The following is a 20,960-nucleotide window of genomic DNA, read 5'->3' on the forward strand; positions in this document are numbered from 1 at the left end:
TGTTATATATACAGGGTTAAACACTCCTACAAACACACTGTGTAATATATACAGGGTTAAACTCTCCTACACACACACTGTCTAATATATACAGGGTTAAGCACTAATACACACACACTGTGTAATATATACAGGGTTAAACTCTCCTACAAACACGCACTGTGTAATATATACAGGGTCTAACTCTCTTACACACACACTGTGTGATATATACAGGGTTTAACTCTCCTACATACACACTGTGTAATATATACAGGATTTAACTCTCCTACACACACACTGTGTGATATATACAGGGTTGAACTCTCCTACACACAAACTGTGTAATATATAGAGGGTTAAACACTCCTACAAACACACTGTGTAACATATACAGGGTTAAACTCTCCTACACACACACTGTCTAATATATACAGGGTTAAACTCTCCTACATACACACTGTGTAATATATACAGGGTTAAACTCTCCTACACACACAATGTGTAATATAGAGAGGGTTTAACTCTCCTACACACATACACTGTGTAATATATACAGGCTGAAACGCTCCTACACACACACTGTATAATATATACAGGGTTAAACTCTCCTACACACACAATGTGTCATATGTACAGGGTTATACTCTCCGACATAGGCACTGTGTCATATATACAGGGTTAAACTCTCCTACACACATAATGTATAATATAGAGAGGGTTTAACTCTCCTACACACATACACTGTGTAATATATACAGGCTGAACCGCTCCTACACAGACTCTGTATAATATATACAGGGTTAAACTCTCCTAAACACACAATGTGTCATATGTACAGGGTAGAAATCTCCTACACACACACTGTGTAATATATACAGGCTGGAACGCTCTTATTCACACACTGTGTGATATATAAAGGCTGAAACGCTCCTACACACACACTGTGTAATATATACAGGATTATACACTCCTACACACGCGCACTGTGTAATATATACAGGGTTAAACACTCCTACACATGCGCTGTGTAATATATACAGGGTTAAACTCTCCTACACAAACAAACTGTTTAATATATACAGGGTTAAACGTCCTACACACACACTGTATAATATATACAGGGTTAAACTCACCTACACACACACTTTGCAATATATACAGGGTTAAACTCTCCTACACACAGAGTGTGTAATATATACAGGGTTACACTCTCCTACACACACAGTGTGTAATATATACAAGGTTTATCTCTCCTACACACACACTGTGTAATATATACAGGTTAAAACTCTCCCACACACACACTGTTTAATATATACAGGGTTAAACTCACCTACACACACACACTGTGTAATATATACAGGGCTAAACTCACCTACACACACACTGTGTAATTTATACAGGGTTAAAATCTCCTATACAATCACTGTGTAATATATACAGGGTTAAACTCACCTACACACACACTGTCTAATATATACAGGGTTAAACTCTCCTATACACACACTGTTTATTATATTTAGGGTTAAACTCTCCTACACACACACTGTGTAATATAAACAGGGTTAAACTCTCCTACACACACAGTGTGTAATATATACAGGGTTAAACTCGCCTATAGACACACTGTTTATTATATACAGGGTTAAACTCTCCTACACACACCCTGTGTAATATATACAGGGTTAAACTCACCTACACACACACTGTGTAATATATAAAGGGCTAAACTCTCCAACGCACACACTGTGTCATATATACAGGGTTTAAACTCTCCTACACACACACTGCGTAATATATACAGGTTTAAACTCTCCTATAGACACACTGTGTAATATATACAGGGTTAAACTCTCCGATAATCACACTGTGTAATATATACAGGGTTAAAATCTCCTACAAACACGCACTGTGTAATATATACAGGGTCTAACTCTCTTACACACACACTGTGTGATATATACAGGGTTTAACTCTCCTACATACACACTGTGTAATATATAGAGGGTTTAACTCTCCTACACACACACTGTGTGATATATACAGGGTTTAACTCTCCTACACACACACTGTGTAATATATACAGGGTTAAACTCTCCTACACACACACTGTCTAATATATACAGGGTTAAGCACTAATACACACACACTGTGTAATATATCCAGGGTTAAACTCTCCTACACACACACTGTGCAATATATACAGGGTTAAACTCTCCTACAAACACGCACTGTGTAATATATACAGGGTCTAACTCTCTTACACACACACTGTGTGATACATACAGGGTTTAACTCTCCTACATACACACTGTGTAATATATACAGGGTTTAACTCTCCTACACACACACTGTGTGATATATACAGGGTTTAGCTCTCCTACACACAAACTGTGTAATATATACAGGGTTAAACACTCCTACAAACACACTGTGTAACATATACAGGGTTAAACTCTCCTACAAACACACTGTCTAATATATACAGGGTTAAACTCTCCTACATACACACTGTGTAATATATACAGGGTTAAACTCTCCTACACACACAATGTGTAATATAGAGAGGGTTTAACTCTCCTACACTCATACACTGTGTAATATATACAGGCTGAAACTCTCCTACACACACACTGTATAATATATACAGGGTTAAACTCTCCAACACACACACTGTGTCATATATACAGGGTTAAACTCTCCTACACACACACTGCGTAATATATACAGGGTTAAACTCTCCTACACGCACACTGCGTAATATACAGAGGGTTAAACTCTCCTACACACACACTGTGTAATATATACAGGGTAAAACTCTCCTACACACACACTGTCTAATATATACAGGGTTATACTCTCCGACATAGGCACTGTGTAATATATACAGTGTTAAACTCTCCTACACACACAATGTATAATATAGAGAGGGTTTAACTCTCCTACACACATACACTGTGTAATATATACAGGCTGAAACGCTCCTACACAGACTCTGTATAATATATACAGGGTTAAACTCTCCTACACACACAATGTGTCATATGTACAGGGTAGAAATCTACTACACACACACTCTGTAATATATACAGGCTGAAACGCTCTTATTCACACACTGGGTGATATATAAAGGCTGAAACGCTCCTACACACACACTGTGTAATATATACAGGATTAAACACTCCTACACACGCGCACTGTGTAATATATACAGGGTTAAACACTCCTACACATGCGCTGTGTAATATATACAGGGTTAAACTCTCCTACACACACAAACTGTTTAATATATACAGGGTTAAACGTCCTACACACACACTGTATAATATATACAGGGTTAAACTCTCCTACACACACACTGTGCAATATATACAGGGTTAAACTCTCCTACACACACAGTGTGTAATACATACAGGGTTAAACTCTCCTACACACACAGTGTGTAATATATATAGGGTTAAACTCTCCTACACACACACTGTGTAATATATACAGGGTTAAACTCTCCTACACACACAGTGTGTAATATATACAAGGTTTATCTCTCCTACACACACACTGTGTAATATATACAGGGTTAAACTCTCCCACACACACACTGTTTAATATATACAGGGTTAAACTCACCTACACACACACACTGTGTAATATATACAGGGTTAAACTCACCTACACACACACTGTGTAATTTATACAGGGTTAAAATCTCCTGTACACTCACTGTGTAATATATACAGGGTTAAACTCACCTACACACACACTGTCTAATATATACAGGGGTAAACTCTCTTATACACACACTGTTTATTATATTTAGGGTTAAACTCTCCTACACACACACTGTGTAATATAAACAGGGTTAAACTCTACTACACACACAGTGTGTAATATATACAGGGTTAAACTCGCCTATAGACACACTGTTTATTATATACAGGGTTAAACTCTCCTACACACACCCTGTGTAATATATACAGGGTTAAACTAACCTACACACACACTGTGTAATATATAAAGGGCTAAACTCTCCAACGCACACACTGTGTCATATATACAGGGTTAAACTCTCCTACACACACACTGCGTAATATATACAGGTTTAAACTCTCCTATAGACACACTGTGTAATATATACAGGGTTAAACTCTCCGATAATCACACTGTGTAATATATACAGGGTTAAAATCTCCTACAAACACGCACTGTGTAATATATACACGGTCTAACTCTCTTACACACACACTGTGTGATATATACAGGGTTTAACTCTCCTACATACACACTGTGTAATATATAGAGGGTTTAACTCTCCTACACACACACTGTGTGATATATACAGGGTTTAACTCTCCTACACACACACTTTGTTATATATACAGGGTTAAACACTCCTACAAACACACTGTGTAATATATACAGGGTTAAACTCTCCTACACACACACTGTCTAATATATACAGGGTTAAGCACTAATACACACACACTGTGTAATATATACAGGGTTAAACTCTCCTACACACACACTGTGTAATATATACAGGGTTAAACTCTCCTACAAACACGCACTTTGTAATATATACAGGGTCTAACTCTCTTACACACACACTGTGTGATATATACAGGGTTTAACTCTCCTACATACACACTGTGTAATATATACAGGATTTAACTCTCCTACACACACACTGTGTGATATATACAGGGTTGAACTCTCCTACACACAAACTGTGTAATATATACAGGGTTAAACACTCCTACAAACACACTGTGTAACATATACAGGGTTAAACTCTCCTACCCACACACTGTCTAATATATACAGGGTTATACTCTCCTACATACACACTGTGTAATATATACAGGGTTAAACTCTCCTACACACACAATGTGTAATATAGAGAGGGTTTAACTCTCCTACACACATACACTGTGTAATATATACAGGCTGAAACGCTCCTACACACACACTGTATAATATATACAGGGTTAAACTCTCCTACACACACAATGTGTCATATGTACAGGGTAGAAATCTCCTACTCACACACTGTGTAATATATACAGGGTTAAACTCTCCTATACACACACTGTGTAATATATATAGGGTTAAAATCTCCTATAATCACACTGTGTAATATATACAGGGTTAAACTCTCCTACACACACAATGTTTAATATATACTGTGTTAAACTCTCCTACACACACACTGTGTAATTTGTACAGTGTTAAACTCACCTACACACACACTGTGAAATATATACAGGGTTGAACTCTCCTATACACTCACTGGGTAATATATACAGGGTTAAACTCACCTACACACACACTGTCTAATATATACAGGGTTAAACTCTCATATACACACACTGTTTATTATATTTAGGGTTAAACTCTCCTACACACACACTGTGTAATTTAAACAGGGTTAAACTCTCCTACACACACAGTGTGCAATATATACAGGGTTAAACTCGCCTATAGACACACTTTATTATATACAGGGTTAAACTCTCCTACACACACCCTGTATAATATATACAGGGTTAAACTCACCTACACACACACTGTGTAATATATAAAGGGCTAAACTCTCCAACACACACACTGTGTCATATATACAGGGTTAAACTCTCCTACACACACACTGCGTAATATATACAGGGTTAAACTCTCCTATACACACACTGTGTAATATATACAGGGTTAAACTCTCCGATAATCACACTGTGTAATATATACAAGGTTAAAATCTCCTACAAACACGCACTGTGTAATATATACATGGTCTAACTCTCTTACACACACACTGTGTGATATATACAGGGTTTAACTCTCCTACATACACACTGTAATATATACAGGGTTTAACTCTCCTACACACACACTGTGTAACATATACAGGGTTAAACACTCCTACAAACACACTGTGTAATATATACAGGGTTAAACTCTCCTACACACACACTGTGTAATATATACAGGGTTAAGCACTAATACACACACACTGTGTAATGTATACAGGGTTAAACTCTCCTACACACACACTGTGTAACTTATACAGGGTTAAACTCTCTTACAAACAGGCACTGTGTATTATATACAGGGTTTAACTGTCTTACACACACACTGTGTGATATATACAGGGTTTAACTCTCCTACATACACACTGTGTAATATATACAGGGTTTAACACTCCTCCACACACACTGTGTGATATATACAGGGTTTAACTCTCCTACACACACACTGTGTAATATATACAGGGTTAAACACTCCTACAAACACACTGTGTAATATATACAGGGTTAAACTCTCCTACACACACACTGTCTAATATATACAGGGTTAAACTCTCCTACATACACACTGTGTAATATATACAGGGTTAAACTCTCCTACACACACAATGTGTAATATAGAGAGGGTTTAACTCTCCTACACACATACACTGTGTAATATATACAGGCTGAAACGCTCCTACACACACACTGTATAATATATACAGGGTTACACTCTCCTACACACACAATGTGTCATATGTACAGGGTAGAAATCTCCTACACACACACTGTGTAATATATACAGGCTGAAACGCTCTTATTCCCACACTGTGTGATATATAAAGGCTGAAACGCTACTACACACACACTGTGTAATATATACAGGATTAAACACTCATACACACGCACACTGTGTAATATATACAGGGTTAAACAGTCCTACACATGCACTGTGTAATATATACAGGGTTAAACTCTCCTACACAGACAAACTGTTTAATATATACAGGGTTAAACGTCCTACACTCACACTGCGCAAAATATACAGGGTTAAACTCTCCTACACACACAGTGTGTAATATATACAGGGTTAAACTCTCCTACACACACAATGTGTAATATATACAGGGTTAAACTCTCCTACACACGCACTGTGTAATAAATACAGGGTTAAACTCTCCTACACACCCAGTGTGTAATATATACAGGGTTAAACTCTCCTACACACACACTGTATAATATACAGAGCAAAAGTCTCCCACACACACACTGTTTAGTATATACAGGTTTAAACTCACCTACACACACACACTGTGTAATATATACAGGGTTAAACTCACCTACACACGCACTGTGTAATTTATACCGGGTTAAACTCTCCTATACACTCACTGTGTAATATATACAGGGTTAAACTCACCTACACACACACTGTCTAATATATACAGGGTTAAACTCTCCTATACACACAATGTTTATTATATTTAGGGTTAAACTCTCCTACACACACACTGTGTAATATAAACAGGTTAAACTCTCCTACACACACAGTGTGTAATATATACAGGGTTAAACTCGCCTATACACACACGGTGTAATATATACAGGGTTAAACTCTCCTACACACACAATGTGTCATATGTACAGGGTAGAAATCTCCTTCTCACACACTGTGTAATATATACAGGGTTAAACTCTCCTATACACACACTGTGTAATATATACAGGGTTAAACTCTCCTATAATCACACTGTGTAATATATACAGGGTTAAACTCTCCTACACACACAATGTTTAATATATACTGTGTTAAACTCTCATACACACACACTGTGTAATTTGTACAGTGTTAAACTCTCCTACACACACACTGTGAAATATATACAGGGTTGAGCTCTCCTATACACTCACTGGGTAATATATACAGGGTTAAACTCAACTACACACACACTGTCTAATATATACAGGGTTAAACTCTCCTATACACACACTGTTTATTATATTTAGGGTCAAACTCTGCTACACACACACTGTGTAATTTAAACAGGGTTAAACTCTCCTACACACACAGTGTGTAACATATACAGGGTTAAACTCGCCTATAGACACACTGTTTATTATATACAGGGTTAAACTCTCCTACACACACCCTGTGTAATATATACAGGGTTAAACTCACCTACACACACACTGTGTAATATATAGAGGGTTAAACTCTCCTATACACTCACTGTGTAATATATACAGGGTTAAACTCACCTACACACACACTGTGTAATATATAAAGGGCTAAACTCTCCAACGCACACACTGTGTCATATATACAGGGTTAAACTCTCCTTCACACACACTGCGTAATATATACAGAGGGTTAAACTCTCCTACAGACACACTGTGTAATATATACAGGGTTATACGCTCCTATACACACACTGTGTAATATATACAGGGTTAAACTCCCCTATAATCACACTGTGTAATATATACTGGGTTAAACTCTCCTACACACAGAATGTTTAATATATACTGTGTTAAACTCTCCCACAAACACACTGTGTAATTTATACAGTTTTAAACTCTCCTACACACACACTGTGTAATATATACAGGGTTAAACGCGTCTACACACACACTGTCTAATATATACAGGGTTAAACTCTCCTACACACACACTGTGTAATATATACAGGCTGAAACGCTCCTACACACACACTGTGTAATATATACAGGGTTAAACTCTCCTACACACACACTGTGTAATATATACAGGGTTAAACACTCCTACACACACACTGTGTAATATATACAGGGTTAAACTCTCCTACACACACACTGTGTATTATATACAGTGTTAAACTCTCCTACACACACACTGTGTAATATATACAGGGTTAAACTCTCCTACACACACGCACTGTGTAATATATACAGGGTCTAACTCTCCTACACACACACTGTGTGATATATACAGGGTTTAACTCTCCTACACACACACTGTGTAATATATACAGGGTTAAACACTCCTACAAACACACTGTGTAATATATACAGGGTAAAACTCTCCTACACACACACTGTGTAATATATACAGGGTTAAACGCTCCCCAAAACACACTGTATAATAATACAGGGTTAAACTCTCCTACACACACACTGTGTCATATATACAGGGTTAAACTCTCCTACACACACACTGTGTAATATATACAGGTTAAACGCTCTTACACACACACTGTGTGATATATAAAGGGTGAAACTCTCCTACACACACACTGTGTAATATATACAGGTGAAACACTCCTACACACGCACACTGTGTAATATATACAGGGTTAAACTCTCCTACACACACACTGTGTAATATATACAGGTAAAACTCCTACACACACAAACTGTTTAATATATACAGGGTTAAACGTCCTACACACACACTGTATAATATATACAGGTTAAACTCTCCTACACACACACACTGTGAATAATACAAGGTTAAACTCTCCTACACACACACTATGCAATATATACAGGGTTAAACTCTCCTACACACACAGTGTGTAATATATACAGGGTTAAACTCTCCTACACACACACTGTGTAATATATACAGGGTTAAACTCTCCTACACACACAGTGTGTAATATATACATGTTTTAACTCTCCTACACACACACTGTAATATATACAGGGTAAAACTCTCCCACAACACACACTGTTTAATATATACAGGGTTAAACGCACCTACACACACACACTGTGTAATATATACAGGGTTAAACTCACCTACACACACACTGTGTAATTTATACAGGGTTAAACTCTCCTATACACTCAAAGTGTAATATATACAGGGTTAAACTCACCTACACACACACTGTCTAATATATACAAGGTTGAACTCTCCTATACACATACTGTTTATTATAGTTAGGGTTAAACTCTCCTAAACACACACTGTGTAATATAAACAGGGTTAAACTCTCCTACTCACACAGAGTGTAATATATACAGGGTTAAACTCGCCTATACACACACTGTTTATTATATACAGGGTTAAACTCTCCTATACACTCACTGTGTAATATATACAGGGTTAAACTCACCTACACACACACTGTGTAATATATAAAGGTCTAAATTCTCCAACACACACACTGTGTCATATATACAGGGTTAAACTCTCCTACACACACAAAATGTTTAATATATACAGGGTTAAACTCTCCTACACACACACTGTAATATTACTAGGGGTTAAACTCTCCTACACACACACTGGTGTAATTATATACAGGGTTAAACTCTCCTACACACACACTGTGTAATATATACAGGGTTAAGCACTCCTACACACACAGTGTCTAATATATACAGGGTTAAACTCTCCTACACAGACACTGTGTAATATATAAAGGGCTAAACTCTCCTACACACACACTGTGTAATATAGAAAGGGTTAAACTCTCCTACAAACAACACTGTGTAATATATACAGGCTTAAACTCTCCTACACACGACACTGTGTAATATATACAGGTTAAACTCTCCTACACACACACTGTGTAATATAGTACAGGGTAAAACTCTCCTATACACACACTGTGTAATATATACAGGGTTAAACTCTCCTACAAACACACACTGTGTAATATATACAGGGTTAAACTCTCCTACACACACACTGTGTAATATATACAGGGTTTAACTCTCCTACACACACACTGTGTATTATATACAGGGTTAAACTCTCCTACACACACACTGTGTAATTTATACAGGGTTAAACTCTCCTACACACACACTGTGTAATATATACAGGGTTGAACTCTCCTATACACACACTGTGTAATATATACAGGGTTAAACTCTCCTACACACACACTGTCTAATATATACAGGGTTAAAGTCTCCTACACACACACTGTGTAATATATACAGGGTTAATCTCTCCTACACACACACTGTGTAATATATACAGGGTTAAACTCTCCTACACACACACTGTGTAATATATACAGGGTTAAACTCTCCTACACACACAATGTGTAATATATACAGGGTTAAACTCTCCTACACACACACTGTGTAATATATACAGGGTTAAACTCTCCTACACACACACTGTGTAATATATACAGGGTTAAACTCTCCTACACACACACTGTGTAATATATACAGGGTTAAACTCTCCTACACACACACTGTGTAATATATACAGGGTTAAACTCTCCTACACACACACTGTGTAATATATACAGGGTTAAACTCTCCTACACACACACTGTGTAATATATACAGGGTTAAACTCTCCTACACACACACTGTGTAATATATACAGGGTTAACTCTCCTACACACTACACTGTGTAATATATACAGGGTTAAACTCTCCTACACACACACTGTGTAATATATACAGGGTTAAACTCTCCTACACACACACTGTGTAATATATACAGGGTTAAACTCTCCTACACACACACTGTGTAATATATACAGGGTTAAACTCTCCTACACACACACTGTGTAATATATACAGGGTTAAAAACTCCTACACACACACTGTGTAATATATACAGGGTAAAACTCTCCTACACACACACTGTGTAATATATACAGGGTTAAACTCTCCTACACACACACTGTGTAATATATACAGGGTTAAACTCTCCTACACACACACTGTGTAATATAGACGGGTTTAACTCTCCTACACACACACTGTGTAATATATACAGGGTGAAACTCTCCTACACAACACTGTAAATATATACAGGGTTAAACTCTCCTACACACACAATGTGAATATTACAGGGTAGAAACTCTCCTACACACACACTGTGTAATATATACAGGGTTAAACTCTCCTACACACACTGTGTAATATATACAGGTTAAACTCTCCTACACACACACTGTGTAATATATACAGGGAAACAACTCCTACACACACACTGTGTAATAATACAGGGTTAAACTCTCCTACACACACACTGTGAATATATACAGGGTTAAACTCTCCTACACACACACTGTTAATATATACAGAAAACTCTACACACACACTGTATAATATATAGAGGGTTAAACTCTCCTACACACACACTATGCAATATATACAAGGTTAAACTCTCCTACACACACAGTGTGTAATATATACAGGGTTAAACTCTCCTACACACACAGTGTGTAATATATACAGGGTTAAACTCTCCTACACACACACTGTGTAATATATACAGGGTTAAACTCTCCTACACACACAGTGTGTAATATATACATGTTTTAACTCTCCTACACACACACTGTAATATATACAGGGTAAAACTCTCCCACACACACACTGTTTAATATATACAGGGTTAAACTCACCTACACACACACACTGTGTAATATATACAGGGTTAAACTCACCTACACACACACTGTGTAATTTATACAGGGTTAAACTCTCCTATACACTCAAAGTGTAATATATACAGGGTTAAACTCACCTACACACACACTGTCTAATATATACAAGGTTGAACTCTCCTATACACATACTGTTTATTATAGTTAGGGTTAAACTCTCCTAAACACACACTGTGTAATATAAACAGGGTTAAACTCTCCTACTCACACAGTGTGTAATATATACAGGGTTAAACTCGCCTATACACACACTGTTTATTATATACAGGGTTAAACTCTCCTACACACTCACTGTGTAATATATACAGGGTTAAACTCACCTACACACACACTGTGTAATATATACAGGGTTAAACTCTCCTATTCACTCACTGTGTAATATATACAGGGTTAAACCCACCTACACACACACACTGTGTAATATATAAAGGGCTAAACTCTCCAACACACACACTGTGTCATAAATACAGGGTTAAACTCTCCTACACACACACTGCGTAATATATACAGGGTTAAACTCTCCTACACACACACTGTGTAATATATACAGGGTTAAACTCTCCTATACACACACTGTGTAATATATACAGGGTTAACCTCTCCGATAATCACACTGTGTAATATGTACATGGTTAAACTCTCCTACACACACAATGTTTAATATTTACAGTGTTAAACTCTCCTGCACACAAACTGTGTAATATATACAGGGTTAAACTCTCCTACACACACACTGTGTAATATATACAGTTTATAAACTACAGGTACTATAAAATGGTTACACTCACCCACACACTCATAAATACAAAACTCTCCCATCACACTTGGTAATATGTACATGGTTAAACTAAATTAAACAATGAAATATACAGGGTTAAACTCTCCTACACACACACTGTGTAATATATACAGGTTAAACTCTCCTACACACACACTGGTGTAATATATACAGGGTTAAACTCTTCCAACACACACTGTGTAATATATACAGGGTTAAACTCTCGTACACACCACACTGTGGGGGGCCTCACACACCACACTGTGTAATATATACAGGGTTAAACTCTCCTACACACACACTGTGTAATATATAAGAGTGTTAAACTCTCCTACACCACACACTGTAAAAATATACAGGGTTAAACTCTCCTACATTTGTTAATATATACAAAAATCTCCTACACACACACTGTGTAATATACACAGGGTTAAACTCTCCTACACACACACTGTGTGATATATACAGGGTTTAATTCTCCGTCACACACACTGCTTATTATATACAAGGTTTAACACTCCTACACACACACTGTGCAATATATACAGCGTTAAACTCTCCTACACACACACTGTGTAATATATAGAGGGTTAAACTCTCCTACACACAATGTGTAATATATAGAGGGTTAAACTCTCCTACACACACAACTGTGTAATAAATACAGGCTGAAACTCTCCTACATACACACTGTATAATATATACAGGGTTAAACTCTCCTACACACACACTGTGTCATATATACAGGCTCAAGCTCTCCTACACACACACTGTGTAATATGTACAGGGTAAAAGTCTCCTGCACACACACTGTGTTATATATACAGGCTGAAACGCTCCAACACACACACTGTATGATATATAAAGGCTGAAACGCTCCTACACACACACTGTATAATATATACAGGTTAAACTCTCCTACACACACAATGTGTCATATATACAGGCTTAAACTCTCCTACACACACACTGTGTAATATGTAAAAGGTAGAAATCTCCTACACACAAATTGTGCAATATATGCAGGCTGAAACGGTCTTACACACACACCGTTTGTTATATAAAGGCTGAAACGCTCCTACACACACACTGGGTAATATATACAGGCTGAAAAGCTCCTACGCACAAACTGTGTAATATATACAGGGTTAAACTCACCTAAACACACAGTGTGTAATATATACAGGTTTAAACTCTCCGATACACTCACTGTGTAATATATATAGGGTTAAACTCACCTACACAAACACTGTGTAATATATAAAGGGCTAAACTCTCCAACACACACATTGTGTCATATATACAGGGTTAAAATCTCCTACACACACACTGCGTAATATATAGAGGGTTAAACTCTCCTACACACACACTGTGTTATTTATACAGGGTTAAACTCTCCTACACACACACTGTGTAATATATACAGGGTTAAACTCTCCTATACACACACTGTGTAATATTTACAGGGTTAAACCCTCCTATAATCACAATGTGTAATATTTACAGGGTTAAACTCTCCTACACACACAATGTGTAATATATACAGGCGTAAAACTCTCCTACACACACACTGTGTAATATATACAGGGTTAAACCTTCCTACACACACACTGTGAAATATATACAGGGTTGAACTCTCCTATACACTCACTGGGTAATATATACAGGGTTAAAATCTCCTACACACACACTGTCTAATATATACAGGGTTAAAGTCTCCTACACACACACTGTGTGATATATACAGGGTTCAACTCTCCTACAAACACACTGTGTAATATATACAGGGTCTAACTCTCCTACACACACACTGTCTAATATATACAGGGTTAAACTCTCCGACATACGCACTGTGTAATATATACAGGCTGAAACACTCCTACACACACAATGTTTAATATAGAGAGGGTTTAACTCTCCTACACACATACACTCTGTAATTTATACAGGCTGAAACGCTCCTACACAGACACTGTGTAATATATACAGGGTTAAACTATCCTACACACAATGTGTCATATGTACAGGGTAGAAATCTCCTACACACACACTGTGTAATATATACAGGCTGAAACGCTCTTATCCACACACTCTGTGATATATAAAGGCTGAAACGCTCCTACACACACACTGTGTAATATATACAGGATTAAACACTCTTACACACGCACACTGTCTAATATATACAGGGTTAAAGACTCCTACACATGCGCTGTGTAATATATACAGGGTTAAACTCTCCTACACACACAAACTGTTTAATATATACAGGGTTAAACGTCCTACACACACACTGTATAATATATACAGGGTTAAACTCTCCTACACACACACTGTGCAATATATACAGGGTTAAACTCTCCTACACACACACTGTGTAATATATACAGGGTTAAACTCTCCTACACACACAGTGTGTAATATATACAGGGTTAAACTCTCCTACACACACACTGTGTAATATATACAAGGTTTAACTCTCCTACACACACACTGTGTAATATATACAGGGTAAAACTCTCCCACACACACACTGTTTAATATATACAGGGTTAAACTCACCTACACACACACACTGTGTAATATATACAGGGTTAAACTCACTTACACACACACTGTGTAATTTATACAGGGTTAAACTCTCCTATACACTCACTGTGTAATATATATAGGGTTAAACTCACCTACACACACACTGTCTCATATATACAGGGTTAAACTCTCCTATACTCACACTGTTTATTATATTTAGGGTTAAACTCTCCTACACACACACTGTGTAATATAAACAGGGTTAAACTCTCCTACTCACACAGTGTGTAATATATACAGGGTTAAACTCGCCTATACACACACTGTTTATTATATACAGGGTTAAACTCTCCTACACACTCACTGTGTAATATATACAGGGTTAAACTCACCTACACACACACTGTGTAACATATAAAGGGCTAAACTCTCGAACACACACACTGTGTAATATATACAGGGTAAAACTCTCCCACACACACACTGTTTAATATATACAGGGTTGAACTCACCTACACACACACACTGTGTCATATATACAGGGTTAAACTCACCTACACACACACTGTGTAATTTATACAGGGTTAAACTCTCCTATACACTCAAAGTGTAATATATACAGGGTTAAACTCACCTACACACACACTGTCTAATATATACAAGGTTGAACTCTCCTATACACACACTGTTTATTATAGTGAGGGTTAAACTCTCCTAAACACACACTGTGTAATATAAACAGGGTTAAACTCTCCTACTCACACAGAGTGTAATATATACAGGGTTAAACTCGCCTATACACACACTGTTTATTATATACAGGGTTAAACTCTCCTACACACAAACTGTCTAATATATAGAGTGTTAAACTCTCCTACACACACACTGTGTAATATATACAGGGTTAAAATCTCCTACACACACACTGTGTAATATACACAGGGTTAAACTCTCCTACACACACACTGTGTGATATATACAGGGTTTAATTCTCCTGCACACACACTGCTTATTATATACAAGGTTTAACACTCCTACACACACACTGTGCAATATATACAGCGTTAAACTCTCCTACACACACACTGTGTAATATATAGAGGGTTAAACTCTCCTACACACAATGTGTAATATATAGAGGGTTAAATTCTCCTACACACACAACTGTGTAATAAATACAGGCTGAAACGCTCCTACACACACACTGTATAATATATACAGGGTTAAACTCTCCTACACACACACTGTGTCATATATACAGGCTCAAGCTCTCCTACACACACACTGTGTAATATGTACAGGGTAAAAGTCTCCTGCACACACACTGTGTTATATATACAGGCTGAAACACTCCAACACACACACTGTATGATATATAAAGGCTGAAACGCTCCTACACACACACTGTATAATATATACAGGGTTAAACTCTCCTACACACACAATGTGTCATATATACAGGCTTAAACTCTCCTACACACACACTGTGTAATATGTACAAGGTAGAAATCTCCTACACACAAATTGTGCAATATATGCAGGCTGAAACGGTCTTACACACACACCGTTTGTTATATAAAGGCTGAAACGCTCCTACACACACTTTGGGTAATATATAGAGGGTTAAACTCTCCTACACACACACTGTGTAATATAAACAGGGTTAAACTCTCCTACACACCACTGTGTAATATATACAGGGTTAAACTCTCCTACACACACACTGTGTAATATATACAGGGTTAAACTCTCCTACACACACACACTGTGTAATATATACAGGCTGTAACGCTCCTACACACACACTGTATAATATATACAGGGTTAAACTCTCCTACTCACACACTGTGTCATATATACAGGCTTAAACTCTCCTACACACACACTGTGTAATATGTACAGGGTAAAAGTCTCCTACACACACACTGTGTAATATATACAGGCTGAAACGCTCCAACACACACACACTGTGTGATATATAAAGGCTGAAACGCTCCTACACACACACTGTATAATATATACAGGGTTAAACTCTCCTACACGCACAATGTGTCATATATACAGCTTAAACTCTCCTACACACGCACTGTGTAATATGTACAAGGTAGAAATCTCCTACACACACACTGTGTAATACATACAGTCTGAAACGCTCTTACACACACACTGTGTGTTATATAAAGGCTGAAACGCTCCTACACACACACTGGGTAATATATACAGGCTGAAACGTTCCGACGCACACACTGTGTCATATATACAGGGTTAAACTCACCAACACACACAATGTGTAATATATAAAGGCCTAAACATTCCGATACACTCACTGTGTAATATATACAGGGTTAAACTCACCTACACGCACACTGTGTAATTTATACAGGGCTAAACTCTCCAACACACACACTGTTTCATATTTACAGGGTTAAACTCTCCTACACACATACTGCGTAATATATACAGGGTTAAACTCTCCTACACACACACTGTGTAATATATACAGGGTTACACTCTCCTACACACACACTGGTTAATATATACAGGGTTAAACTCTCCTATACACACACTGTGTAATATATACAGTGTTAAACTATCCTATACTCACACTCTGTAATATAAACAGGGTTAAACTCTCCTACACACACACTGTGTAATATATACAGGGTTAAACTATCGTACACACACACTGTGTAATATATACAGGGTTAAACTCTCCTACACACACAATGTCTAATATATAGAGGGTTAAACTCTCCTACACACACACTGTGTAATATATACAGGGTTAAAGTCTCCTACACACACACTTTGTAATATAAAGTGGGTTAAACTCTCCTACACACAGACTGTGTAATATATACAGGGTTAAACTCTCCTACACACACACTGTGCAATATATACAGGGTTAAACACTCCTACACACACACTGTGCAATATATACAGGGTTAAACTCTCCTGCACACACAATGTGTAATATATAGAGGGTTAAAATCTCCTACACACACACTGTGTAATATATACAGGCTGAAACGCTCCTACACACACACTGTATAATATATACAGGGTTAACCTCTCCTACACACACACTGTGTCATATATACAGACTTAAACTCTCCTACACACACACTGTGTTATATGTACAGGGTAAAAGTCTCCTACACACACACTGTGTGATATATAAAGGCTGAAACGCTCCTACACACACACTGTATAATATATACAGGGTTAAACTCTCCTACACAAACAATGTGTCATATATACAGGCTTAAACTCTCTTACACACACACTGTGTAATATGTACAAGGTAGAAATCTCCTACACACACAATGTGTAATATATGCAGGCTGAAACGCTCTTACACACACACTGTGTGTTATATAAAGGCTGAAACGCTCCTACACACACACTTGGTAATATATACAGGCTGAAACGCTCCTACACACACATTGTGTAATATATACAGGATTAAACACTCGTAGACACACACACTGTGTAATATATACAGGGCTAAACACTCCTACACATGCACTGTGTAATATATAGAGGGTTAAACTCTCCTACGCACACACCGTGTAATATATACAGGGGTAAACTCTCCTACACACACTTTGTTTAATATATACAGGGTTAAACTCTCCTACACACACACTGTGTAATATATACAGGGTTAAATTCTCCTACACGCAAATTATGTAATATATACAGGGTTAAACTCTCCTACACACACAATTTGTAATATATACAGGGTTAAACTCACCTACACACACAATGTGTAATATATACAGGGTTGAACTCTCCTACACGCACACTGCGTAATATATACAGGGTTAAACTCTCCTACACACACACTGTGTAATATATACAGGGTTAAACTCTCCTACACACACAGTGTGTCATATATACAGGGTTAAACTCTCCTACACACACACTGTGTAATTTATACAGTGTTGAACCCTCCTATACTCACACTGTGTAATATATACAGGGTTAAACTCTCCTACACCCATACTGTGTAATATATGTAGGGTTAAACTCTCCTACACACACACTGTGTAATATATACAGGGTTAAACTCTCCTACACACACACTGTGTAATATATACAGGTTTAAACTCTCCTATACACTCACTGGGTAATATATACAGGGTTAAACACTCCTACACACACACTGTGTAATATATACAGGGTTAAACTCTCCTACACACACACTGTCTAATATATACAGGGTTAAACTCTCCTACACACACACACTGTGTAATATATACAGGGTTAAACTCTCCTACACACACACTGTGTAATATATACAGGGTTAAACTCTCCTACACACGCACTGTGTAATTTATACAGGGTTAAACTCCTACACACACACTGTCTAATATATACAGTGTTATACTCTCCTACACACACACTGTCTAATATATACAGGGTTATACTCTCCTACACACACACTGTCTAATATATACAGGGTTAAACTCTCCTACACATACACTGTGTAATACATACAGGGTTAAACTCTCCTACACACACACTGTGTCATATATACAGACTTAAAATCTCCTACACTCACGCTGTCTAATATATATAGGTTTAAACACTCCTCCCTCTGGCCCATTTCATTAACCAATCGTTTTTCTTACATAGGTTCAATTGGAATATTCCACAGGGGATCCTTTATCCAATGCTACCATTTACCTCTTTAACTCTCTCACCCCTGGAGCTAAGGAAATGATCACAGACGATCAAGGGATAGCGAGTTTCACCCTGGACACATCGTCATGGGGCTCGACACCCATCTCCTTCATGGTGAGTTGCAGGCGTGAATCAGGGGGACATTGATGGTACCCTCTGTAACTGAGGGGGCGGACTGAGAGGCTGGCTTACAGAGGGTGGTAGAGACTGAGTGGGGATTGTGGGGGGTTTATAGAGGGTATTAGAGACTGAGTGTGGATGGAGAGGGGGTTTATAAAGGGTGTTAGGGAGTGAGTGTGATTGAGAGGGGGTTTTATAGAGTGTATTAGGGAGTGAGTGGGGATTGAGAGGGGGACTTATAGAGGGTATTACGGAGTGAGTGTGGATGGAGAGGGGGTTTATAGAGGGTATTAGAGACTGAGTGGGGATTGAGAGGGGATTTACAGAGAGTATTAGGGAGTGAGTGTGGATTGAGAGGGGGGTTTATAGAGGGTATTAGCGACTGAGTGGGGATTGTGGGGGGTTATCGAGGGTATTAGGGAGTGGGTGGGGATTGAGAGGGGCTTTATAGAGGGTATTAGGGAGTTAGTGGTGATTGAGAGGAGGTTATAGAGGGTATTAGAGAGTGAGTGGGGTTTGAGAGGGGGTTTATAGAGGGTATTAGGGACTGAGTGGGGATTGAGATGGGGTTTATAGATGGTATTAGGGAGTGAGTGTGGATTGACTGGGGGGGTTATAGAGGGTATTAGGGAGTGAGTGGGGATTGAGAGGGGGTTTATAGACGGTATT

The 20,960-nt window shown here is 37.8% G+C and overlaps 1 protein-coding gene across 1 annotated transcript in view; it reads left to right on the top strand.

Moving 5' to 3' along the window:
* The window catches only part of LOC121275034 (alpha-2-macroglobulin-like), a gene marked incomplete at its 5' end in the record, with an annotated part of 65,126 nt that extends 44,808 nt beyond the window's left edge, over window positions 1-20,318 (top strand). The window contains one exon of the mRNA XM_041182423.1: window positions 20,124-20,318. Within this exon, the coding sequence (XP_041038357.1) occupies window positions 20,124-20,318 (195 nt within the window). The remainder of the gene's footprint in view (window positions 1-20,123) is intronic.
* Window positions 20,319-20,960: the final 642 nt, after the last annotated feature.

This window comes from Carcharodon carcharias, assembly GCF_017639515.1.
Source record: "Carcharodon carcharias isolate sCarCar2 chromosome 40 unlocalized genomic scaffold, sCarCar2.pri SUPER_40_unloc_3, whole genome shotgun sequence".
Classification (NCBI taxonomy): domain Eukaryota; kingdom Metazoa; phylum Chordata; class Chondrichthyes; order Lamniformes; family Lamnidae; genus Carcharodon; species Carcharodon carcharias.